The sequence below is a fragment of the Salvelinus fontinalis genome, chromosome 8, assembly GCF_029448725.1.
Source record: "Salvelinus fontinalis isolate EN_2023a chromosome 8, ASM2944872v1, whole genome shotgun sequence".
NCBI classification, from domain to species: domain Eukaryota; kingdom Metazoa; phylum Chordata; class Actinopteri; order Salmoniformes; family Salmonidae; genus Salvelinus; species Salvelinus fontinalis.
Genome location: NC_074672.1, coordinates 22,351,553 through 22,378,631, shown reverse-complemented (window position 1 = coordinate 22,378,631; position 27,079 = coordinate 22,351,553). Strand labels below are relative to the sequence as shown.

Below are 27,079 nucleotides of genomic sequence, written 5' to 3'. Positions count from 1 at the left end.
CCCATGGATAGTATACAAGCAATGGAACAAAAGGAACCCATTCAGGGGACAGTTAACTCCCTAACCCAATTTTCTGTGTGAGATTTTGAAAGAGCACTCCGTATAGGCATCAAAGTGGTGTGATCTACACAAACTGCATAGAGCAGCAACTCAACTGGGCAGATAAAAGCATCTTGTGGAGATTCTCAATACGGCTTTTCAATCATCATCTGAGTAAACAAACAAACAGGGATATTATAAATAGGTACTGTACGGCTGAAGCCGGGAGGGAAATGCAACATTTATTATGCGGCTAATCTTTGAACACGAACATACTGTATACAGACAGTCAACATCGTTCAATGGCAGAAGTAAGCTGAAGGATTGTGTTCTCTCACTGAGTGAATATTGCAATCATCTAGTAGAGGGAGCTCAACATTATGCCAAGGAGCGGATGTAGGCGGTTTAATTGTGATGGCTTGAGGGGGGACATTTGGCCGTTGGTCTTAGTAAGCTCAAGCCCCCCTCCTTGGATCTACACAGTACAAATGAGTAGGTGACACCTCCAAGATCAGGGGCACTGACTCATTCTGTAATCTTACTCAGTGAGTCATGTTCAGCTACAATACAATGAACGACCTGTCGTGACAACAGAGCGATGTTGTATCCATGCCATCAGATTCTAGGGTGATAATACTGAATGTTGGTCTATGCCCTCTACTACCATATTCAGATGAACTGATAAAAAAAAGCTTGCCTTTAGCTATGTAAATGTGTAAATGTTATGTGACAGTCATTGGTTAGAAAAACAATCCTTTCAGAAACTAGGGTCAAGAAATCCCTTCAGATATTTTGAAAATATATACCGGTAGTCAAGAAATTGGGTGTATATTTTAAAAAAAAGGGGGGAAAAGTGTCATTAAATTGCATTTTGGAAGTAAACACGCATATGGTAATGCAACAACAGTGGAGATGAGAGAGAAAAAGAGAAAGTGTCGCCTGAGGCAAAGACGAGCGAGAGGGAAACTTTTTCAGAAAGTTATACAGAAAACAATAATAGCAAGCGATGTCACTGCACACATAGGCCTCATTGCTGAAAATGGCAAAGAATTTTTCTGGGAGAAGAATCCATCAAGCGTGTTTAGTCGAGTAAAATGCAATGTTTTGGCATCCGCAGACAAAACAAGTATTTCATTGTCAAATGTGAAATTGGGGGAAAATATAGATCTCATGTCTATAACCTGGGGCCATGAAATCTTCAAACTTTGAAAGAGAGACAACCTAAATTACAGACAGCGACCAATTCTGGGCCTCTAATACAAAGGTTAATTTATTAACTTTTACTGAGTTAAGCACATGCTGACTAGACCGGCCACGTGGGTGAGTCCACCATCACGCGCATGTTAATTTTGTACATCCACTCCAGAAATGATTGCGACGTGCAGGTTGAAAAAAAAGAAGAAAAAACTCTAACCAACTACACTGCTCAAAAAAATAAGTCAATCACACTTCTGTGAAATCAAACTGTCCACTTAAGAAGCAACACTGATTGACAATAGATTTCACATGCTGTTGTGCAAATGGAATAGACAAAAGGTGGAAATTATAGGCAATTAGCAAGACACCCTCAAAAAAGGAATGGTTCTGCAGGTGGTGACCACATACCACTTCTCAGTTCCTATGCTTCCTGGCTGATGTTTTGGTCACTTTTGAACTTTTGAATGCTGGCGGTGCTTTCACTCTAGTGGTAGCATGAAACGGAGTCTACAACCCACACAAGTGGCTCAGGTAGTGCAGCTCATCCAGGATGGCACATCAATGCGAGCTGTGGCAAGAAGGTTTGCTGTGTCTGTCAGCGTAGTGTCCAGAGCATGGAGGCGCTACCAGGAGACAGGCCAGTACATCAGGAGACGTGGAGGAGGCCGTAGGAGGGCAACAACCCAGCAGCAGGACCGCTACCTCCGCCTTTGTGCAAGGAGGTGCACTGCCAGGGCCCTGCAAAATGACCTCCAGCAGGCCACAAATGTGCATGTGTCTGCTCAAACGGTCAGAAACAGACTCCATGAGGGTGGTATGAGGGCCCGACGTCCACAGGTGGGGGTTGTGCTTACAGCCCAACACCGTGCAGGACGTTTGGCATTTGCCAGAGAACACCAAGATTGGCAAATTCGCCACTGGCGCCCTGTGCTCTTCACAGATGAAAGCAGGTTCACACTGAGCACATGAGCACATGTGACAGACGTGACAGAGTCTGGAGACGCCGTGGAGAACGTTCTGCTGCCTGCAACATCCTCCAGCATGACCGGTTTGGCGGTGGGTCAGTCATGGTGTGGGGTGGCATTTCTTTGTGGGGCCGCACAGCCCTCCATGTGCTCGCCAGAGGTAGCCTGACTGCCATTAGGTACCGAGATGAGATCCTCAGACCCCTTGTGAGACCATATGCTGACACATGCACATTTGTGGCCTGCTGGAGGTCATTTTGCAGGGCTCTGGCAGTGCACCTCCTTGCACAAATGCGGAGGTAGCGGTCCTGCTGCTGGGTTGTTGCCCTCCTAGGGCCTCCTCCACGTCTCCTGATGTACTGGCCTGTCTCCTGGTAGCGCCTCCATGCTCTGGACACTACGCTGACAGACACAACAAACCTTTTTGCCACAGCTCGCATTGATGTGCCATCCTGGATGAACTGCACCAACTGAGCCACTTGTGTGGATTGTAGACTCCGTCTCATGCTACCACTAGAGTGAAAGCACCGCCGGTTTGTAGACGAGCGGTGCGGTCGCATTCGCACTTCGCTCCGCAGGTAGTATAACTTTTCATTACATTTCATTATAGTACAACGGTTTGATTTGTCTAATCTTAGCAATTTCTTCTTAGCTAGCTACATTATCTAGCTACATAGCCGTCTTTGTATCAAAGATAATTGCGTAATTATCGTATTTCGTCGTCCTAACATAGTCCACACTGCTATCTGCCCAGCAGCTAGCCAGCTAGCCAGCTAGCAAACGTCCACCGTCTACCGAATAGTAGTATAACTCGTCATTACATTTCATTACATTTCACTAGTACAACGGTTTGATTTGTCTAATCTTAGCAATTTCTTCTTAGCTAGCTACATAGCGTCTTTGTATCAAAGATAATTGCGTAATTATCGTACTTCGTCGCCCTAACGTAGTCTACACTGCTATCTGCCCAGCAGCTAGCCAGCTAGCCAGCTAGCAAACATCCACCGTCTACCGAATAGCAGCACTGTAGAAACTATTACACTCAACGGAACGACTTGATTAGTGTAGTGTTAGCTAGCTACATAGTTGTCTTTGCTGTCTTCGTAGCCGAGATAATTGGGTAGTTCAGAGTGTGTAGTTTTAGAGTGATTATCTTAATTTACCGAGGTTAGCTAGCCAGCTATTTGTCGTCCTTAAACACTGCTAGCTAGCCAACAGCTAAGCCAACGTCTACCGAATAGAACTTCCGCATTCAACAACCCGGTCGCATTCCGCTTCGCTCCACAGGTAGTATCACATTTTCATTTCATTACAGTACAACGGTTTGATTTGTTTGATCGTAGCTAGCTACATAGCCGTCTTTGTATCAAAGATAATTGTGTAGTCTAGAGCGATTTTCTAGGTTAGCTAGCCAGCTATTGTCGTTCTTTTAACGCAACGTAACGTAATCAACACTGCTAGCTAGCCACCGAATAGCAGCACTGTAGCAGCACTGTAGAAACTATTACACTCAACGGAACGACTTGATTAGTGTAGTGTCAACAACGCAGCCACTGCCAGCTAGCCTACAAAGTCAACAACGCAGCCACTGCCAGCTAGCCTACTTCAGCAGTACTGTATCATTTTAATCATTTTAGTCAATAAGATTCTTGCTACGTAAGCTTAACTTTCTGAACATTCGAGACGTGTAGTCCACTTGTCATTCCAATCTCCTTTGCATTAGCGTAGCCTCTTCTGTAGCCTGTCAACTATGTGTCTGTCTATCCCTGTTCTCTCCTCTCTGCACAGACCATACAAACGCCTCACACCGCGTGGCCACGCCCACCCTAATCTGGTGGTCCCAGCGCGCACAACCCACGTGGAGTTCCAGGTCTCCGGTAGCCTCTGGAACTGCCGATCGCACACCCCGAGAGCAGCTGGTCAGCGGGGTGGTGGCACCGGGATCCTCATCTCTCCCAAGTGGTCATTCTCTCTTTCTCCCCTTACCCATCTGTCTATCGCCTCCTTTGAATTCCATGCTGTCACAGTTACCAGCCCTTTCAAGCTTAACATCCTTATCATTTATCGCCCTCCAGGTTCCCTCGGAGAGTTCATCAATGAGCTTGTTGCCTTGATAAGCTCCTTTCCTGAGGACGGCTCACCTCTCACAGTTCTGGGCGACTTTAACCTCCCCACGTCTACCTTTGACTCATTCCTCTCTGCCTCCTTCTTTCCACTCCTCTCCTCTTTTGACCTCACCCTCTCACCTTCCCCCCCTACTCACAAGGCAGGCAATACGCTTGACCTCATCTTTACTAGATGCTGTTCTTCCACTAACCTCACTGCAACTCCCCTCCAAGTCTCCGACCACTACCTTGTATCCTTTTCCCTCTCGCTCTCATCCAACACTTCCCACACTGCCCCTACTCGGATGGTATCGCGCCGTCCCAACCTTCGCTCTCTCTCCCCCGCTACTCTCTCCTCTTCCATCCTATCATCTCTCCCCTCTGCTCAAACCTTCTCCAACCTATCTCCTGATTCTGCCTCCTCAACCCTCCTCTCCTCCCTTTCTGCATCCTTTGACTCTCTATGTCCCCTATCCTCCAGGCCGGCTCGGTCCTCCCCTCCCGCTCCGTGGCTCGACGACTCATTGCGAGCTCACAGAACAGGGCTCCGGGCAGCCGAGCGGAAATGGAGGAAAACTCGCCTCCCTGCGGACCTGGCATCCTTTCACTCCCTCCTCTCTACATTTTCCTCTTCTGTCTCTGCTGCTAAAGCCACTTTCTACCACTCTAAATTCCAAGCATCTGCCTCTAACCCTAGGAAGCTCTTTGCCACCTTCTCCTCCCTCCTGAATCCTCCCCCCCCTCCCCCCCCCCTCCTCCCTCTCTGCAGATGACTTCGTCAACCATTTTGAAAAGAAGGTCGACGACATCCGATCCTCGTTTGCTAAGTCAAACGACACCGCTGGTTCTGCTCACACTGCCCTACCCTGTGCTCTGACCTCTTTCTCCCCTCTCTCTCCAGATGAAATCTCGCGTCTTGTGACGGCCGGCCGCCCAACAACCTGCCCGCTTGACCCTATCCCCTCCTCTCTTCTCCAGACCATTTCCGGAGACCTTCTCCCTTACCTCACCTCGCTCATCAACTCATCCCTGACCGCTGGCTACGTCCCTTCCGTCTTCAAGAGAGCGAGAGTTGCACCCCTTCTGAAAAAACCTACACTCGATCCCTCCGATGTCAACAACTACAGACCAGTATCCCTTCTCTCTTTTCTCTCCAAAACTCTTGAACGTGCCGTCCTTGGCCAGCTCTCCTGCTATCTCTCTCAGAATGACCTTCTTGATCCAAATCAGTCAGGTTTCAAGACTAGTCATTCAACTGAGACTGCTCTTCTCTGTATCACGGAGGCGCTCCGCACTGCTAAAGCTAACTCTCTCTCCTCTGCTCTCATCCTTCTAGACCTATCGGCTGCCTTCGACACTGTGAACCATCAGATCCTCCTCTCCACCCTCTCCGAGTTGGGCATCTCCGGCGCGGCCCACGCTTGGATTGCGTCCTACCTGACAGGTCGCTCCTACCAGGTGGCGTGGCGAGAATCTGTCTCCTCACCACGTGCTCTCACCACTGGTGTCCCCCAGGGCTCTGTTCTAGGCCCTCTCCTATTCTCGCTATACACCAAGTCACTTGGCTCTGTCATAACCTCACATGGTCTCTCCTATCATTGCTATGCAGACGACACACAATTAATCTTCTCCTTTCCCCCTTCTGATGACCAGGTGGCGAATCGCATCTCTGCATGTCTGGCAGACATATCAGTGTGGATGACGGATCACCACCTCAAGCTGAACCTCGGCAAGACGGAGCTGCTCTTCCTCCCGGGGAAGGACTGCCCGTTCCATGATCTCGCCATCACGGTTGACAACTCCATTGTGTCCTCCTCCCAGAGCGCTAAGAACCTTGGCGTGATCCTGGACAACACCCTGTCGTTCTCAACTAACATCAAGGCGGTGGCCCGTTCCTGTAGGTTCATGCTCTACAACATCCGCAGAGTACGACCCTGCCTCACACAGGAAGCGGCGCAGGTCCTAATCCAGGCACCCGTCTGGATTACTGCAACTCGCTGTTGGCTGGGCTCCCTGCCTGTGCCATTAAACCCCTACAACTCATCCAGAACGCCGCAGCCCGTCTGGTGTTCAACCTTCCCAAGTTCTCTCACGTCACCCCGCTCCTCCGCTCTCTCCACTGGCTTCCAGTTGAAGCTCGCATCCGCTACAAGACCATGGTGCTTGCCTACGGAGCTGTGAGGGGAACGGCACCTCAGTACCTCCAGGCTCTGATCAGGCCCTACACCCAAACAAGGGCACTGCGTTCATCCACCTCTGGCCTGCTCGCCTCCCTACCACTGAGGAAGTACAGTTCCCGCTCAGCCCAGTCAAAACTGTTCGCTGCCCTGGCCCCCCAATGGTGGAACAAACTCCCTCACGACGCCAGGACAGCGGAGTCAATCACCACCTTCCGGAGACACCTGAAACCCCACCTCTTTAAGGAATACCTAGGATAGGATAAAGTAATCCTTCTGACCCCCCCCCCCCCCCCTAAAAGATTTAGATGCACTGTTGTAAAGTGGCTGTTCCACTGGATGTCATAAGGTGAATGCACCAATTTGTAAGTCGCTCTGGATAAGAGCGTCTGCTAAATGACTTAAATGTAATGTAATGTAATGTAAAATCAGCCAGGAAGCATAGGAACTGAGAAGTGGTGTGTGGTCACCACCTGCAGAACCATTCCTTTTTTGGGGGTGTCTTACTAATTGCCTATAATTTCCACCTTGTCTATTCCATTTGCACAACAGCATGTGAAATTTATTGTCGTCAGTGTTGCTTCCTAAGTGGACAGTTTGATTTCACAGAAGTGTGATTGACTTCGAGTTACATTGTGTTGTTTAAGTGTTCCCTTTATTTTTTTGAGCAGTGTATATTAATTTGGGGACAAGTCGAAAACACATGAAACAATCATGGACATTTAGCTAGCTAGCTTGCTGTTGCTAGCTCATTTATCCTGGGATATAAACATTGAGTTGTTATTTTACCTGAAATGCACTTTGGAACTTTGTAGAATTGTTGAATAACATGTACAGTATGTGTAAATGTATTTTGCAATGCTCACACACTCAACGCGAGCGGTGTGGTCAGCATGTTAAGCAGTGGAATCTATGGAAAGAGAAAAACAATTATGCATTAATGTATACAGCCTTTGAGATTCCCAAAAAGGAGCCCGACTTTCAACAACTCGGGCTTTTTCGCAAGCAGTGGGAGATTGGGAATTATTCCTAAATTAGAGGAAAGCGCATTGATGGGAGACTGAGTCTGACAGTTATTACTATTAGTGCAGTCTGCTGGGCGGTTGGAGTCATTATTTCAGCCAAAACCCTGTGACAGGAAGCGGCCCAGAGCTTTCCACTACTTATTCTCCACAATGAGCAGCCCTGCAGAAAGTGAAGAAACATGCACCGAGATCATTAACTTAACATTTTCATCCATCTGCTAGAAGACTCAGTCACTCAGATTCTGTGTTCTTTTCAACTCAGCCCCACCAAGACCAAATAATGCTTAGAAGACTTGAGTCGGGTGTCAGATTCAGCATTCGCTGATTGCAGAATCCTCAAGGAGAGTTCATGAGAGCTGGGACTTTTGCTGAAACCAATTTATTGTGGAATAAACAGTCATTGTTATTTTCTGGGGATTCCAGTGCAGGCCTGTGGAGTGAACATGCATGTAGTCTATTCATCTGTCTACCTTGTGAAGTGAACATAAGTGCAAAGAATACAAACATCCAAAAGCATCACAGGGATTTAATAACGGGGGTGAAGGCTTTGCCATAGCATAAAGAAGGGGATCACCTCTTCTGCGCCAAAGCAAATATTAGTATATCAACCACGTCCCTTCAAAGCAGTCAGTGGGCACAATCTTACTTTTCATTTAGCCCAGCATATGATTGAATAAGATGTCTTTCGGAGGGTAGAATTGTCGAGTATGTGAGAAAAAGTAATTATAACTACCTCTGGCCATTTCTGCACATCAAATCAAACTGAAAAACCAGCAAAGGATTATGTAAAGGGTACAAAAAACAGTCTGTAATTGTATAAGGGTACACGTGTACTGTAGTAAAGTACTGGAGCGTATCCATTCCATTAACTGTACTGTTCCATCAACTACTGTAAACCCAAGCCCTTGTTTTTATTTGTTGGCTTTATGTAGGCTATTTTTACATAGTTGATAATGGCAATATCAGTTACTTTTTAGGTTTGTATCATTTTTATTTAGGTTTGGATATAATTTTTATTAACTACATGACAATGACTTTGCGATATGAAGACGTTATTATAAATTAAATGAAACTATTTCACAGAAATTTGCATAATGAAACCATAACTGGTAAGCAGAACGGTAGAAATTGTAAGATAAATTGGCATTCCACCTGAGAAAGGTTGCCGACTACTAATGCAGCCTATTAACGGGAACTTCAGGAGTAATGGAAGAATTTGACAAAGCCAGCCGGAGCGGGAGGAGAGTAGAGTAGTTGGGTCAGGTTAAGGTGTTTCTCATCTAGATATATGGCGCCCTCGAGGCGTGTGTCTTATTTCATCAAAAAGTAAGCTTAGTGTCAGACTAGCACAATGCATATAGTTAATTTTATTAAAACACATAGGGTGTGTCTATACAGTGTATTCGGAAAGTATACAGTCGTGGCCAAAAGTTGAGAATGACACCAATATACATTTTTACAAAGTCTGCTGCCTCAGTTTGTATGATGGCAATTTGCATTTACTCCAGAATGTTATGAAAAGTGATCAGATGAATTGCAATGAATTGCAAAGTCCCTCTTTGCCATGCAAATTAACTGAACCCCCCCAAAAAAATCCACTGCATTTCAGCCCTGCCACAAAAGGACCAGCTGACATCATGTCAGTGATTCTCTCGTTAACAAAGATGTGAGTGTTGACGAGGACAAGGCTGGAGATCACTCTGTCATGCTGATTGAGTTCGAATAACAGACTGGAAGCTTCAAAAGGAGGGTGGTGCTTGGAATCATTGTTCAACCATGGTTACCTGCAAGGAAACACGTGCCGTCATCATTGCTTTGCACAAAAAGGGCTTCACAGGCAAGGATATTGCTGCCAGTAAGACTGCACCTAAATCAACCATTTATCGGATCATCAAGAACTTCAAGGAGAGTGGTTCAATTGTTGTGAAGAAGGCTTCAGGGCACCCAAGAAAGTCCAGCAAGCGCCAGGACCGTCTCCTAAAGTTGATTCAGCTGCGGGATCGGTGCACCACCAGTACAGAGCTTGCTTAGGAATGGCAGCAGGCAGGTGTGAGTGCATCTGCACGCACAGTAAGGCGAAGACTTTTGGAGGATGGCCTGGTGTCAAGAAGGGCAGCAAAGAAGCCACTTCTCTCCAGGGAAAAACATCAGGGACAAACTGATATTCTGCAAAAGGTACAGGGATTGGACTGCTGAGGACTGGGGTAAAGTCATTTTCTCTGATGAATCCCCTTTCCGATCATTTGGGGCATCCGGAAAAAAGGTTGTCTGGAGAAGACAAGGTGAGCGCTACCAACAGTCCTGTGTCATGCCAACAGTAAAGCATCCTGAGACCATTCATGTGTGGGGTTGCTTCTCAGCCAAGGGAGTGGGCTCACTCACAATTTTGCCTAAGAACACAGCCATGAATAAAGAATGGTACCAACACATCCTCCGAGAGCAACTTCTCCCAACCATCCAGAAACAGTTTGGTGACGAACAATGCCTTTTCCAGCATGTTGGAGCACCTTGCCATAAGGCGATAGTAATAACTAAGTGGCTCGGGGAACAAAACATCGATATTTTGGGTCCATGGCCAGGAAACTCCCCAGACCTTAATCCCATTGATAACTTGTGGTCAATCCTCAAGAGGCGGGTGGACAAACAAAAACCCACAAATTCTGACAAACTCCAAGCATTGATTATGCAAGAATGGGCTGCCATCAGTCAGGATGTGGCCCAGAAGTGAATTGATAGCAAGACAGGGCAGATTTCAGAGGTTTTGAAAAAGAAGGGTCAACACTGCAAATATTGACTCGTTGCATCAACTTCATGTAATTGTCAATAAAAGCCTTCGACACTTATGAAATGCTTGTAATTATACTTCAGTATTCCATAGTAAAATCTGACAAAAATATCTAAAGACACTGAAGCAGCAAACGTTGTGGAAATTAATATTTGTGTCATTCTCAAAACTTTTGGCCACGACTATACACTAGATGCTTTACAGAACCCTTTAATTTTTCCACATTTTGTTATGCTACAGCCTTATTCTGAAATTAATTAAATAATTTCCCCCCCCATCAATCTACACATAATACCCCATAATGACAAAGGAAAAAAAGCTTGTTAAACATTTTTGCAAAATATAACATTTACATAAATATTCAGACTCTTTACTCAGTACTTTCTTGAAGCACCTTTGGCAGGAATTACAGCCTCGAGTCTTCTTGGGTATGACGCTACAAAAGCTTGACACACCTGTATTTAGGGAGTTTCTCCCATTCTTCTCTGCAGATCCTCTCAAGCTCTGTCAGGTTGGATGGGGAGCGTTGCTACACAGCTATTTTCAGATCTCTCCAGAGATGTTTGATCGGGTTCAAGTCCGGGCTCTGACTGGGCCACTCAATGAAATCACGAAGCCACTCCTGTGTTGTCTTGGCTGTGTGCTTAGGGTCGTTATCCTGTTGGAAGATCAACCTTCGCCCCAGTCTGAAATCCTGAGCAGGTTTTCAACAAGGATCTCTCTGTACTTCGATCCGTTCATCTTTCTCTCGATCCTGACTAGTCTCCCAGTCCCTGCAGCTGAAAAACATCCACACAGCATGATGCTGCCACCACCATCCTTCACCATAGGGATGGTACCAGGTTTCCTCCAGAAATTACGCTTGGCAGTCAGACCAAAAGTTCAATATTGGTTTCATCAGACCAGAGAATCTTGTTTCTCATGGTCTGAGAGTCTTTAGGTGTATTTTGGCAAACTCCAAGCAGGCTGTCATATGCCTTTTATCGGGGAGTGACTTCCCTGTGGCCACTCTACCATAAAGGCCTGAATGGTAGCGTACTGCAGAGATGACGGTCCTTCTGGAAGGTTCTCCCATCTCCACAGAGGAACTCTGGAGCACTGTCACAGTGACCATCGGGTTCTTGGTCACCTCCCTGACCAAGGCCCTGCTCCCTCGATAGCTCAGTGTGGCCGGGCGGCCAGCTCTAGGAAGAGTCTTGGTGGTTCCAAACTACTTCCATTTAAGAATGACGGAGGCCAATGTGTTCTTGGGGACTTTCAATGACGCATACATGTTTTGGTAACCTTCCCCAGATCTGTGCCTCTACACAATCCTGTCTCAGAGCTCTACGGACAATTCAATTGACCTCATGGCTTGGGTTTTGCTCTGACATGCACTGTCAACTGTTGGATCTTATATAGACAAGTGTGTGCCTTTCCAAATCATGTCCAATCAATTGAATCTACCACACGTGGACCCCAATCAAGTTGTGGAAACATCTCAAGGATGATCAATGGAAACAGGATGCGCCTGAGCTCAATTTCGAGTCTCATAGCAAAGGGTCTGAATACTTACGTAAATAAGGTATCTGTTTTTTATATTTAATAAATGCGTAACAATTTCTAGAAACCTGTTATCGCTTTGTCATTATGTGGTATTGTGTGTAGATTGATGAGCATTTTATTTTATCCACCTTAGAATAGGCTGGAAAAAGTCAAGGGGTTTGAATACTTTCCAAATGCACTGTATAACCCTAACCCATCTGTATAACCCTAACCCATCTGTATAACCCTAACCCATCTGTATAACCCTAACCCATCTGTATAACCCTAACCCATCTGTATAACGCTAACCCATCTGTATAACCCTAACCCATCTGTATAACGCTAACCCATCTGTATAACCCTAACCCATCTGTATAACCCTAACCCATCTGTATAACCCTAACCCATCTGTATAACGCTAACCCATCTGTATAACCCTAACCCATCTGTATAACGCTAACCCATCTGTATAACGCTAACCCATCTGTATAACGCTAACCCATCTGTTTAACCCTAACCCATCTGTATAACGCTAACCCATCTGTATAACCCTAACCCATCTGTATAACGCTAACCCACTGTATGCCCTAACCCATCTGTATAACGCTAACCCACTGTATGCCCTAACCCATCTGGACAAGAGGAATACCTATGTAAGAATGCTGTTCATCGAATACAGCTCAGCATTTAACACCATAGTACCCTCTGTGCAAATGGGTCCTGGACTTTGATGGGTCGCCCCCAGGTGGTGAGGGTAGGAAACAACATCACCCAGCTGATCCTCAACACTGGGGCCCCACAAGGGTGCCATCTCAGCCCTCTCCTGTACTCCCTGTTCACCCATGACTGCGTGGCCATGCATGCCTCCAACTCAATTATCAAGTTTACAGACGACACTACAGTGGTAGGCTTGATAATCAACAATGACGAGACGGCCTACAGGGAGAAGGTGAGGGGCCTCGGAGTGTGGTGTCAGGAAAATAACCTCACACTTAACGTCAACAAAACAAAGGAGATGATCGTGGACTTCAGGAAACAGCAGAGGGAGCACCCCCCTATCCACATCGACGGGACAGTAGTGGAGAAGGTGGAAAGTTAAGTTCCTCGGAGTACACATCACAGACAAACTGAAATGGTCCACCCACACAGACAGCGTGGTGAAGAAGGCGCAACAGCGCCTCTTCAACCTCAGGAGGCTGAAGAAATGCGGCTTGTCACCAAAAACACTCAAACTTTTACAGATGCACAATTGAGAGCATCCTGTCGGGCTGTATCACCGCCTGGTACGGCAACTGCTCCGCCCACAACCGCAAGGCTCTCCAGAGGGTAGTGAGGTCTGCACAACGCATCACCGGGGGCAAACTATCTGCCTTCCAAGACACCTACACCACCCGATGTCACTGGAAGGCCAAAAAGAACATCAAGGACAACAACCACCCGAGCCACTGCCTGTTCACACCGCTACCATCCAGAAGGCGAGGTCAGTACAGGTGAACCAAAGCTGGGACCGAGAGACTGAAAAACAGCTTCTATCTAAGGCCATCAGACTGTTAAACAGCCATCACTAACATTGAGTGGCTGCTGCCAACATACTGACTCAAATCTCTAGCCACTTTAATAATAAAAAATTGGATGTAATAAATGTATCACTAGTCACTTAAAACAATGCCACTTTATATAATGTTTACATATCCTACATCACTCACCTCATATGTATATACTGTACTCTATACCATCTACTGCATCTTGCCTATGCCGTTCGGCCATCGCTCATCCATATATATTTATGTCCATATTATTAATTCCTTTACACTTGTGTGTATAAGGTAGTTGTTGTGAAATTGTTAGATTACTTGTTAGATATTACTGCATGGTCTGAACTAGAAGCACAAGAATTTCGCTACACTCGCATTAACATCTGCTAACCATCTGTATGTGACCAATACAATTTGATAAGATATACAGAAACGAGTAACACTTGCACACCACAACGCTGACCCAGGGGACTGAGTGATCTCGCTCTCAGAGGCCATGAGTAAGGTTTTTAAATCAGGTCAACACTCGTAACGCCGCGGCAGGCATATTCACTGGCAGGCAACCTCTTATCAGAGTCCGTTATCCCAACGTCTGAAGCTCACCAAGAACTATAAGGCTACCTGCCACAATGACTACCGCCCTGTAGCACTAAAATCAAGAGGGCGCTGAGAGTGCTAATAAAATCAACCCGCAAAACACCAGTCTCAATGTCAGCAGTGAAGAGACGACTCTGGGATGCTGGCCTTGTAGGCAGAGTTCCTCTGTCCAGTGTCTGTGTTCTTTTGCCCATCTTAATCTTTTCTTTTTATTGGCCAGTCTGAGATATGGATTTTTCTTTGCAACTCTGCCTAGAAGCCCCGCATCCTGGAGTTGCCTCTTCACTGTTGACGTTGAGACTGGTGTTTTGCGGGTACTATTTAATGAAGCTGCCAGTTGTGAGGCATCTGTTTCTCAAACTAGACACTCTAATGTACTTGTCCTCTTGCTCCCACTCCTCTGTCTATTCTGGTTAGAGCCAGTTTGCGCTGTTCTGTGACGGGAGTAGTACACAGCGTTGTACGAGATCTTCGGTTTCTTAGCAATTTCTCGCATGGAATAGCCTTCATTTCTCAGAACAAGAATAGACTGTCGAGTTTCATTAGAAAGTCCTTTGTTTCTGGCCATTTTGAGCCTGTAGTCGAACCCACAAATGCTGAAACTCCAGATACTCAACTCGTCTAAAGGAGGACAGTTTTATTGCTTCTTTAATTCGGACAACAGTTTTCAGCTGTGCTAACATCATTTCAAAAGAGTTTTCTAATGATCAATTAGCCTTTTAAAATTATAAACTTGGATTAGCTAACACAACGTGCCATTGGAACACAGGAGTGATGCTGATAATGGGCCTCTGTAAGCCTATGTAGATATTCCATTTTTTTATCAGCCGTTTCCAGCTACAATAATCATTTACAACATTAACAATGTCTACACTGTATTTCTGATACATTTTCTGTTATTTTAAAAATGGACAAAAAAAATAATTTTCTTTCAAAAACAAAGACATTTCTAAGTGACCCTAAACTTTTGAACGGTAGTGTATATATTATAGTACTACTGCATTGTTGGGAAAGGGTAAGCCAGAAATGCATTTCAATGTAATAGTGCACAAGACAATAAAATCTTGAAGTCAAACTTGCATGTGGACAATGTTCTCACCGGGTTCATTGTCAGTCGTGATAGGCAGTGAACGTCTCCACAGGGCAGTTAGCAATTCTGACGCCTCCCATGTGGAGTAAGCAAATGGGCCAGCCAGGGCATAGCGCTTTTCTACACTGGCAGCAGGCTTCAGAACTAGGGCCCGGCCACATGGCGTCCATTAGGCACACAAACATCGGTCCCCTCTCGCTCGCTGCCAAGGCGGCATGTACCCGTCTGGAAAAGGATGGCTTCGCTGGCACGCTCTCACAGGGTAAGACTCACTCTGGGCCCATCAGGGGAGATTGATGCACTTCTCAGTGGGGAAAGCTGACATTCATTTTAATTAGGCCAAGCATTGTGTCTCCAGCATCATGGTCTCTGCTGTTCTCTTCCAGCCGCTTCCCTCAGCGTGGAGATAAAACCCCAGGGAGAAATTACCTCCAGCATCAGCCGAATCAGCTAAATACATCCTTTCAAAATCCTGATGACATTACTATGTGTATGATGTTTGATTAACATTTAATTAACATTTATGTGACATTTGAGAGGTAGGAACATAACAACCAGTTTTTATTATATTTTTCACGCTAGGGCCCACGCTAACCTGAAGACTCTTGAGTCTTGACATGCATCTCACCCAGAAAGCCAGGCTGCCAGACAACCGGGGTTAGGGCAAGAGGGGGGTTATTGTAAGTGGCAATTTTTTAATGAGCATGTGAATGGAGAGATTTAAAGAGGTTTTCATTCAGCAAACATCATTAAAGCCTGCAGGGACACACGTCTTCTTAAGAGAAGTCACAGAAAACACACACAACGATCCATACAAAGTGTACCTGCACTGCAATCCAATTAAAATCCAAACAAGAGTCTCTAAGGCACAGAGGAGCAGCCATACCAAACAACTTTTAACAACCACCGGCACCCATGTCAGTGGTTCCTGATCTGATGTTGTTGTTAACATTCTATCCCTTTGCAATCATATTAGAAATATAGATACAAATACATGAATAGATACAGAAAGAAATACACAAACTAAACTAATGAAAATATTAAATCTGAGCTTTAATTACTAAGCCACAGTCAAGAGGAAACCATCCACATACTGTATATTCAGGCGGCTACAATCTACCATTCCCAAAACAAGCAGAAGATTACTACTTTCACTCTCATTTCCTGGACTTTGAGTTGATGTAGATGTCACTTTCCTTAGGAGGCCTCCTGCTGTGTGTGTGTGTGTGTGCTTGTGGTGCTCGCATAGTTAACACTGAGTGAGCTGGGTGGTGGCTGTCTGAAATTAGCTAAAGACACATAACCACCCTGTGTCACTGTGCGCCCTTGTGTGTGTGTGTGTGTGTGTGTGTGTGTGTGTGTGTGTGTGTGTGTGTGTGTGTGTGTGTGTGTGTGTGTGTGTGTAGCCGGGTGCTCGGTAAAGGGCACATCAGTGCTCATGTTTAAATCACTTTTGGAGGAATCAGAAAGGTCACACGTTAATGGTTACACTTCCTCAGACGCTCTAATCAAGCGTGCCAGTCACCCAGCCAGGGTCAAAGGGCACCTGAAATCAGACGTGACTAGTGGCACATTCATTACCAGAAGCTAGCTTTCAGCTTCTCTCAGCCTCCTTAACACAAAGCAGTTTCTCAACAGCCTGCGTGTCACAACTGTCAGGCCCCCTTCTATTTCTTGACACCCAGTTTACTGCAGTGTAATAGCCTTGGCGATTAATTACTGATTTGGGTGTGTGCCTCAGCGAGCGAGACAACAACAAGGATGAGAGACGAGGAGGGGAGGATGAAACGGGCCCTCATGACAGACGCCACCACCGCTATTCTGCCTCAGCCTCTCAGTCTGTGACCTGGCGCAGTCACTCGTTCCTCGTGTCAACGTCCTGGATAACTGCAGCTGTCACGCTTTTCCAACAAATTGCTTCGAGGCAAAAGGACAGGAACACATGGCCAGCGAGCCTGCCTTCTCCCAGACCGACCTCCATTAGAAATGAGCTAGTGCCTGTCAGAGGGAGGCAGACAACAATAAGCGCCATCGTCTTACATTAGGCTATATGACTGTGTTGCATGGCTCAATTGACAAACTGTGCCGCCGCTAACTGCGTTTGATAAAGGTGGTGATTGAAGGGAGCGGAGCGAGGGTGGGGAATTACAGCAGGGCTAAATTGATGTTGACAGAATGAAATTAGTAGCCGTCGACGCGGCCGTGTATCAGTCCCCCGTTCTAGTCATATAGCTATACTGTAGATGGAAACCTACAGTGCAGTAGTCCAAGGATGACATATGTGATTAGCTCACATACATATGTGATGTACTGTGCTGGGTATTTTCATGCACTTTTCATGGCTGGTTGGAAGTGAAATGGTTTGATTCTATTGGTGAAGATGTAGGGTTCACTTCAAATGCATGATTTTTTATTTAATTTTGTCTTTTTACCACTACTTACTAAAATCTTTCCACTTAAGTTTTTTATCTCATTCTAAAGGTTGATGTCTATTTACAGTGCCTTCAGAAAGTATTCACACCGCTCGACTTTATCCACATATGGTGTTGTGTTACATCCTGAATTTAAAATTGATTCAATTGCGATTTGTCACTGGCCTACACACAATTCCCAATGATGTAAAAGTGGAATTGTGTTTTTATACATTTTTACTGGTTAATTTAAAAATAAAAAGCTGAAATGTCTAGAGTCAATAAGTATGAAAGTATTCAACCACGAGGCCAATGGTGACTTAAAACAATTACAGAGTGTAATGGCTGTGATAGGAGAAAACTGAGGACAGATCAACAACATTTTATTTACTCCACAATACTTACCTAAATGACAGTGAAAAAAAGGAAGACTATACAGAATGAAAATATTCCAAAACATGCATCCTGTTTGCAATAAGGCACTAAAGTAAAACTGGAAACAATGTGGCAAAGTAATTAATTTAATGTCCTGAATACAAAGCGTTATGTTATGTTTGGGGCAAATCCAACAAAGCACATCTTCATATTTACAAGCATGGTAGTGGCTGCATCATGTTATGGGTATGCGTGTCATTGGCAAGGACTAGGGAAACAGAATAGAGCTAAGCACAGGAAAAATCCTAGAGGAAACCTGGTTCAGTCTGCTTTCCAACAAACACTGGGAGACAAATTCACCTTTCAGCAGGACAATAACCTAAAACACAAGGCCAAATATATACTGGCGTTGCTTACCAAGACAACATTGAATGTTCCTGAAAAGCCGAGTTAGTTTTTTTTTTTACATAAATGGCCTTAACAAAAAACAAAAAATGGCAAGACTTGAAATGGTGGTCGAGCAATAATCAACAACCAATTTGACAAAGTTTGAAGAATTTGAAAAATAATAAATGTGCAAATATTGCACAATCCAGGTGTGCAAAGCTCTTAGAGTCTTACCCAGAAAGACTTTGAGCTTTAATCACTAACAAAGGTGATTCTAACATGTATTGACTCAGGGTTGTGAATACTTATTTAAATTAATTATTTCTGTATTTCATTTTCAATACATTTATAAAAACACATTTTCACTTCATCATTATGGGGTATTGTGTGTAGATGGGTGTGATTTTGTATTTATTTAATCCATTTTAATTCAGGCTGTAACAACAAAATGTGGAATAAGTCAAGAGGTCTGAAAACTTACTGAAGGCACTGTATGTGGCTATATGAAACGTGCACAATGTGTATGACATGGGTAACGTGCAATGTACGTATTATGTTGTGTGTGTAATATAAAGTTTATATTATCTATACAGCAGTCTAAGACAATTTCCCCCTCGGTGACATTAAAGATCATGATGTCCAAGAAAGGGAGCATATTAAAATACAGCATCTAAATCAGTGCTTCCTAAACTTTTTCACTCATGCATCCCTTTCATTATTGGGCAACATCCAGCAACGGCATAGAACTTCTCCCATTTTTTCCCAACGACAAATACTAAGCAAAATAGTAAAAATTAACCACAGCTAAATAAAAAAACTTTCGCAAAGAGATTATACATCTACAGTGCCTTCGGAAAGTATTCAGACCCCTTGACTTTGTTCACATTTTGTTACGTTACAGCCTTATTCTAACATTGATAAAATAAAAATAAAAATCCACAGCAATCGACACACAATACCCCATAATGATAAGGCAAAAATATGTTTTTCAAATGTTTGCAAAAAATAACTGAAATACCTTATTTATATAAATAATCAGACCCTTTGCTATGAGATTTGAAATTGAGCTCATTTGGCATTCTGTTTCCATTGATCATCCTTGAGATGCTTCTACAACTTGATTGGAATCCAGCTGTGGTAAATTCAATTGATTGGACATGATTTGGAAAGGCACACACCTGTCCATATAAGGTCCCACAGTTGATGTCAGAGCAAAAACCAAGCCATTAGGTTGAAGTAATCGACCGTAGTGCTCCGAGACAGCATTGTGTTGAGGCACAGATCTGGGGAAGGGTACCAAAAAATGTCTGCAGCATTGAAGGTCCCCAAGAACACAGTGGCCTCCATCATTATTAAATGGAAAAAGTTTGGTACCACCGAGACACTTCTTAGAGCTGGAAGCCCTGGACAAACTGAGCAATCGGTGGAGAAGGGCCTTGGTAAGGGAGGGTGACCAAGAACCCGATGGTCACTCTGACAGAGCTCTAGATTTCCTCTGTGGAGATGGGAGAACCTTCCAGAAGGACAACCATCTCTGCAGCACTCTACCAATCAGGCCTTTATGATAGAGTGGCCAGACGGAAGCTACTCCTCAGAAAAAGGCACACGACAGCCTGCTTGGAGTTTGCCAAAAGGCACCTAAAGATTCTCTGGTCTGATGAAACCAAGATTGAACTCTTTGGCCTGAATGCCAAGCGTCACATCTGGAGAAAACCTGGCACCATCCCTATGGTGAACCATGGTGGTGGCAGAATCATGATGTGGGGATGTTTTTCAACAACAGGGACTGGGAGACTAGTCAGGATCGAGGGAAAGACGAACGGAGCAAAGTATAGAGAGATCCTTGATGAAAACCTGAGTGCTCAGGACCTCAGACTGGGGGCGAAGGTTCACCTTCCACCAGGACAACGACCCTAAGCACACAGCCAAGACAACGCAGGAGAGACTTCGAGACAAGTCTCTGAATGTCCTTGAGTGGCCCAGCCAGAGCCCAAACTTGAACCCGATCGAACATCTCTGGAGAAACCTGAAATTACAACAACAATACTCCCCATCCAACCTTACAGAGCTTGAGAGGATCTGCAGAGAAGAATGGGAGAAACTCCCCAAATACAGGTGTGCCAAGCTTGTAGTGTCATACCCAAGAAGAATCAATGCTGATATTTCAGATCTTTTATTTTTAATAAATTCACCAAAATATCTAAAAACCTGTTTTTCTTTGTCATTATGGGGTATTGTGTGTAGATTGATGAGGGGAAAAAGCAACTGAATAAATTTTAGAATCAGGCTGTAATGCAACAAAATGTGAAAAAAAGTCAAGGGGTCTGAAAACTTTCTGAAGGCACTCCCCAAATATAAGTAAGAATTGCCCCACTTTGATATTGCACATTAGGGTAACATAATATTGTGGTAATTTATGGGAGTGATGTTTGAACGTTTAAACAAATTTGGGATCGTTAGTTTAGAATTATACTTTTTTTTACCAAATTAAAATCACAGTGAAGTTATCACAAAACTACCATTAAAAGGTCCCAATCGTCATCATTAACAAATACCTAACGCAAAAATTCTGTATATAGGAGGAGATATGCATCTTTCAAATTATTTGCCACAGATATAAAGCTTAGTTTGAACACATTTTCCTGGTCCTAGAGTCATGAAATGTTCAGAGTACATTGAGGGGAGTTTTTACTTTCAATAAATGTAAAAAAAAAAAAAAAATGTTGTTACGAGGCTTTCATCAGACAGCGAAGTAATTACAATAATACTATGGTACCAGAGACCGAGAATTACCACTGCTCTATCACTATAATATAACACATTGTGGCAGACGGTAATTACAGAGTATACCAGGGCGGGTAATTGCACGTTTTCTGCACACGTTTTCCTTGCTCGCCAACATTCTGTGTCTCAGACCTTCCTCCTGTGCGGTTAAAGGAAAAATCCACCCAAAAACTATCTAATTGTATTTATTTTTAATTAGTCCATTGTTGATACAGTCCCAAAATGTTTTGTATGTCAGCAGTCAAGTTTTCAAGATATTGGAATTTCAAGAAGCAAAGTGTCACTTGCCACATCATCATGACATTTTGGGACTGTATCAACAGTGGATTAATAAAAATTATATATCTTTTTTTTCCTTTTCATTACTCCACTGTTGAGTGATACTGCACTAGTTTTTGAGTAGAGTTTTCCTTTAAGTAAAGTAGAGGTGGGGGGACCCTCCCTCTGTGTCTGTCTGAAGCCTATGAAGGCCCCTATGAAGGCTACGAAGACCTAGTAAGCTGACTGAAGATTGCTGAGTAATGCAGGCCCTTAAGGAGCAGAGAGAGAGTGGGCAGTCGATCCGTTTGACTGCAGGCAAAGTTGCTTGTTTGAAGTTCGTCAACCTCAGTGCCCGGAGAAGCCTAGCCCAACCAGCTCCCATGCCTCTCATCTCCCCCTCTCTCTCCATCTCGCTCTTTCCCTCCCTTCCTCTCTCGCTCTCTCTGTCTCACTCGTTCCCTCCGCTGATGGAAACATAAAAAATGTGGGCTAAAACATTCTCAGGGAGAAAGGGAAGAAAATAGAGAACTGGGGGTGAGGGGAGGGAGCCAGCCAGCCAGCAGAGGAAACTCTGCAATTAAAAATCAAATGAGGAGAACAACAATGACACAGCAAGGTTTTCCTTTTGGGGGGCTGGGGGGAGGCTGAGTGGCCAAATAAGTTCTTGCGAAATGAAGGACGTCATCCACACCCTCAGGACGAGTCAAGACTTTGTCTCACTTTTCAATCTGCAGCTGGTGAGTGATGCAGTGTTGGAGGTGATCAGAGCGTGTGAACTGTGGCAGTCTGGCCGTCGAGTCACTGTTGAGCGATTGGTACCCGATTGCGTTGTGTTACCATCTGAGTGAAAGTATTTTAAAAGTTGTTTACTCCACCACCACCACTACCTTGCTCTGCAAATCCATCAGAACAAATCAAAAGAAAGAATTCCACTAAATTTCAGTCGACTCCAGCAGCAGCAAAAGCAGATCAGATACTTAAATGGCCACAAAGTGGAAATGCATATGTATTAGGCCTAATTTGCCCTATACAACTCCACCTAGTGACCCAGCAGAGCTTTATGAGAAAGCCAAAGTACGATGGAAGGTAGACAGAATAAACATTAATGGACACAAGAGTACATTTTAGGGGAGAATGTCAAGGCACCCAATGCATCACTGTTTCATGGTGAGGCCCAAATGCCAAACAATATTCTAGTTTTGTCTGACACTTTGTCTAAGAGCTTGCCATTAAAGACAGTGATAAAAATATGGTAAAAATTGGAAAGAAAATTAAGCAAAACATTAAGAACACTGTTCCCATGCCATAGACTGACCAGGTGAATCCAGGTGAAAGCTATGATCCCTTATTGATGTCACATGTTGAATCCACTTCAAATCAGTGTAGATGAAGGGGAGGACACAGGTTAAAGAGACAATTGAGACAATTGAGAAATACTGTAGATTGTGTATGCCATTTAGAGGGTGAATAGTTAAGTGCCTTTGAACTGAGTATGATAGTAGGTGCAAGGTGCACCTTGGCTGGACATCCAGCCAACTTGACACAACTGTGGGAAGGATTGGAGTCAACCCTTTCGACACCTTGTAGAGTCCATGATTGCCCCAACTCAATATGAGGAAGGTGGTCCTAATGTTTGGTATAGTCAGTGTATAATCACCAAAGTAAGCAGAACACATACACGGTCATAACAGGAACCAACTTATATATACAGGATAAATGGGGTTTTGGCAATTTGGTCAAAGAGTACAAACATAGACAATGCACAAGGAATACTTGAATATGGTAGAACAGCGAATTAACTTGATGGATGGAAGTGGGGCTCGAAACCACGCTGCCAAAAGGCTGAAATGTCCTTAATGACAGAAACTGTGGTACTATGAACGCATAAACTGTATAAGTTACGAACGACACCATCAAATGTGAGAACTCATCTACATGACAGCTGAACAAAGCTAAAGGCAGCTTGCCACTTGCAGCACAGAGACAGAGTATCAAAAGATGTGTTATCTGAGGAGTTTGACATCGATGCACAGGGTCGTTGTTGCTCTCACTCCTCTCCTCCGTTCCCCATCGATGGAGAGATAATAGACCCCATCAATATTCCAGACCTCCCTGAACCTTGGAGCGGGTCACAGCCCCCCATGCCCCCCCGCGCGCCTTCCACCATCCTCAGGTGGCGATACCTACCCGCTCCCCTCATCACTCACCCTCAGGCGGATCATGACAGAGCTCTAAATATACCTACGCACCGCTGACTGCAATTAAGCTCCCTGCCTCCCTCTCACAAAATAGCTCTCACCTCATGGAATATTCATGAGGTGTGGTGCTGTTGGGTGAGGGGGTTTGACATGTCACCAACACTTCTTGTCTATCTTCTCCTCTGAGTGACATATGTGACTATGTGCAGTGTGCAAGAGATAGGGGATAGGATCGATACAGGCTACGGTATACAGGCCACCTGTTTTCACAGTAACTGTCTGTTTTCTTGCTTGTTGTCTCTCTCTCTCTAGCCATCTTTGCATCTCTCTCCCTCTCTAGCCATCTTTGCATCTCTCTCTCTCTCGCACTCTTCGCATCTCTCTCTCTCTCTCGCACTCTTCGCATCTCTCTCTCGCACTCTTTGCATCTGTGTGTGTGTGTGTGTGTGTGTGTGTGTGTGTGTGTGTGTAGCAACTGTTGTTTTTTTAATCCGTTTTTGAACCATTAAGCATTATCCAAGCAGGCAAGTCAACGGAGAACCTGTTTACATCAACAGTAAAAGTCTGACTGGCTCTCGAGTGGTGAGATTGTGAGGATGGGCGTCAGTAAGTGGCTGCGTCCTAAATTACCCTCTATTCCCTATATAGTGCACTACTTATGACCAGAGCCATATGTGCCCTGGTCAAAACTATTGCACTATGTGCACTATATGTAGGGAATATGATGCCATTTGGGACGCAGACAGTGAGTGAGGCCTACAGTATACCGTGTACATGGAGTGGAGTGCTTGTTATTGTTTTGGTTTTAATTGGTGGCTCATTAGCCCGGGAGTTTGCAAGGGACAGCACATTCACAGACACTAAGAGCGCCCACCCCTAGCACACTGCATCAAGGCTAAAGCCCACCAACACACATAATTGGCCAAATATTTGGTGTTGCCATACCGTCTGCGTCTAGCTAACTAAACCACCCGCATTGTAAATTACTTCCCTAGGGACATTTTGATTCTTGGATTGTTGATTTTTCTCTCTCTTTCTGTGTTGATGATGTCTCTCCAACAGACTCTTTCTCTTCCAGTTAGCCTTTTCGTAGAGAACGGGTGCCTACCCTCATCCTGGTTCCTCCCGGTTTCAATTGGGAGGGGATAATCCTTCCCATGCTCTCAGGCCATGCGTGTGTATATGTGTGTGTACACGTGTATGAGCTAGGCAGCAAGGATGAGAGGCTACCTTGGCTCTGTTCTCCTCAGCTGCTTGCCTTGAAACCTATCCTCTCTTCCCCCTCTTTCTTTTCTCTGCCAGTGTTGTGTTTGTTATTTTACTAAGGTTGTCTGGCCAAGGATGCCTCTTTAATTTCCTCTGGGAGGAGACAAGGGGAGATGGATCCATGCTCCAAGGACAGGAGAGGATGGCTGGCAGGACAGGGGGCAGTGGGGGGGGGGGGGGGGGGGGGGGGGGGCACAGCCAACAGGGAAAGATGTTCAGTCCAAAGTGCTTGGATCTGTTGTTCCTCTGACTGGGGGATTTCTTAACGGAGCAGACAGAGGAACCGGAAAACACACACACACTACCCCCTTACCTTTCCGTCACCGATGAGCGGCGAGGAGAAGACATACTCAAGCTGGAGGGCGATCCCCACAGCCTGGTGACTGGGCAGCTTGAGCTCCAGACTGCTACGTAGAGCCAGGCTCTGACTAGGACTGGAGCTGCTGGAAAGATAGCACAAAGGGAGAAAGAGAGGGAGACATTAAAAGAAAGAGGGAGAGAGAAAGAAAGAGCGATGAGGGAGAGAGAGAGAAAGGAGATTGATGTGACAAGGGTTGCGAGTGGACAAGTGATCCATGTGGCAGTCACCATACAGTACATGACAGCTTGTCTTGCTAACAGAATAAAAATACAAATCATTCTACACCAGGTATTCAACCTGGGGTCCTCTAGGGGTTCCACAGAGGTACTGCAGGGGGTTCGCAAAAATATACAAAATAAAAACATGGAATTTGTATTTTATTAGAACGTTTTTATGAATATCGCTAGCAACAAGATTTAGAACACTTACTCATTCAAGGGTTTTTCTTTATTTTTACTATTTTCTACAAGAATCGATCAAGACAAGATGGACAAAGAGTGAATCACAATAGACACTGATACATTTTCTTAGAAAAGCTTCTTGTGTGTCTATTATACGTTTTTCAGCTTTATCTGTGGATGTTAGATGACTAAGACAGGTGTCACATTAAACACAAAGTGCAAGGCACTTCTCTGTCTGTAAAGTCAGGCTATGTGCAAGAGGCAGGAGCATTGGAAAGTTCAAATCATTTGAACATGGCGCTTGGGCTCGGCGATATTGCCCAAAAATCATATCTGGATTTTTTCAAACTTATTGGCGATTCATGATATATAGTACCAGTCAAAAGTTTGGACACACCTACTCATTCTAGAATTTTTCTTTATTTTGACTATTTTCTACATTGTAGAATAAAAGTGAAGACATCAAAACTATGAAATAACACGTATAGAATTATGTAGTAACCAAAAAAGTGTTAAACAAATCAAAATATATTTATATTTGAGATTCTTAAAATAGCCACCATTTGCCTTGATGACAGCTTTGCACATTTGGTATCCTCTCAACCAGCTTCATGAGGTAGTCACCTGGAATGCATTTCAATTAACTGGTGTGCCTTCTTAAAAGTTAATTTGTGGAATTTCTTTCCTTCTTAATGTGTTTGAGCCAATCGTTGTGTTGTAACAAGGTGGGGGGGGGGGGTGGGGGGGGGGGTTACAGAAGATGGTATTTTACTAAATAGGGCTAAGTCCATATAATGGCAAGAACAACTCAATAAAGCAAAGAGAAACGGCAGTCCATCATTACTTTAACACATGAAGGTCAATCAACACGGAAAATGTCAAGAACTGAACGTTTCTTCAAGTACAGTCGCAAAAACCATCAAGCGCTATTATGAAACTGGCTCTCATGAGGACCGCCACAGGAAAGGAAGACACAGAGGTTCCTCTGCTTCACAGGATAAGTTCATTAGAGTTACCAGCCTCAGAAATTGCAACCCAAATAAATTATTTGCAGAGTTCAAGTAACAGACACATCTGAACATCAACTGTTTAGGGAAGACGGTGTGGATCAGACCTTCAAATTGCTGCAAAGAAAGAAGAGACTTGCTTGGGCCAAGAAACACGAGCAATGGACTTTAGACCGGTGGAAATTTGTCCTTTGGTCTGGAGTCCAAATTGGAGATTTTTGGCTCCAACCGCTGTGTCTTTGTGAGACGCAGTGTTGGTGAACGGATGATCTCCGCATGTGTATTTCCCACCGTAAAGCATGGATGAGGTATTATGGTGTGGGGGTGCTTTGCTGGTGACACTGTCTGTGATTTATTTAAAATTCAAGGCACACTCAACCAGCATGGCTACCACAGCATTCTGCAGCAATACGCCATCTTATCTGATTTGGGCTTATCATGTGTTTTTGAACAGGACAATGACCCAACACACTTCCAGGCTGTGTAAGGGCTATTTGAACAAGGAGAGTGATGGAGTGCTGCATCAGATGACCTGGCCTCCAGAATCCCCCGACCTCAACCAAATTGAGATGGTTTAGGATGAGTAGGA

General features: G+C 44.6%; 1 protein-coding gene across 2 annotated transcripts in view; it reads right to left on the bottom strand.

Annotated features, from left to right (window-relative positions):
* Nucleotides 1–27,079, bottom strand: part of nphp4 (nephronophthisis 4) — a 208,250-nt gene that overhangs the window by 105,065 nt on the left and 76,106 nt on the right. Inside the window, exon 8 of one of the 2 annotated variants that reach the window (XM_055931730.1) lies at nucleotides 25,035–25,164. In XM_055931730.1, the coding sequence (XP_055787705.1) occupies nucleotides 25,035–25,164 (130 nt within the window). The remainder of the gene's footprint in view (nucleotides 1–25,034; nucleotides 25,165–27,079) is intronic. The other variant, XM_055931731.1, reaches the window with a different exon arrangement.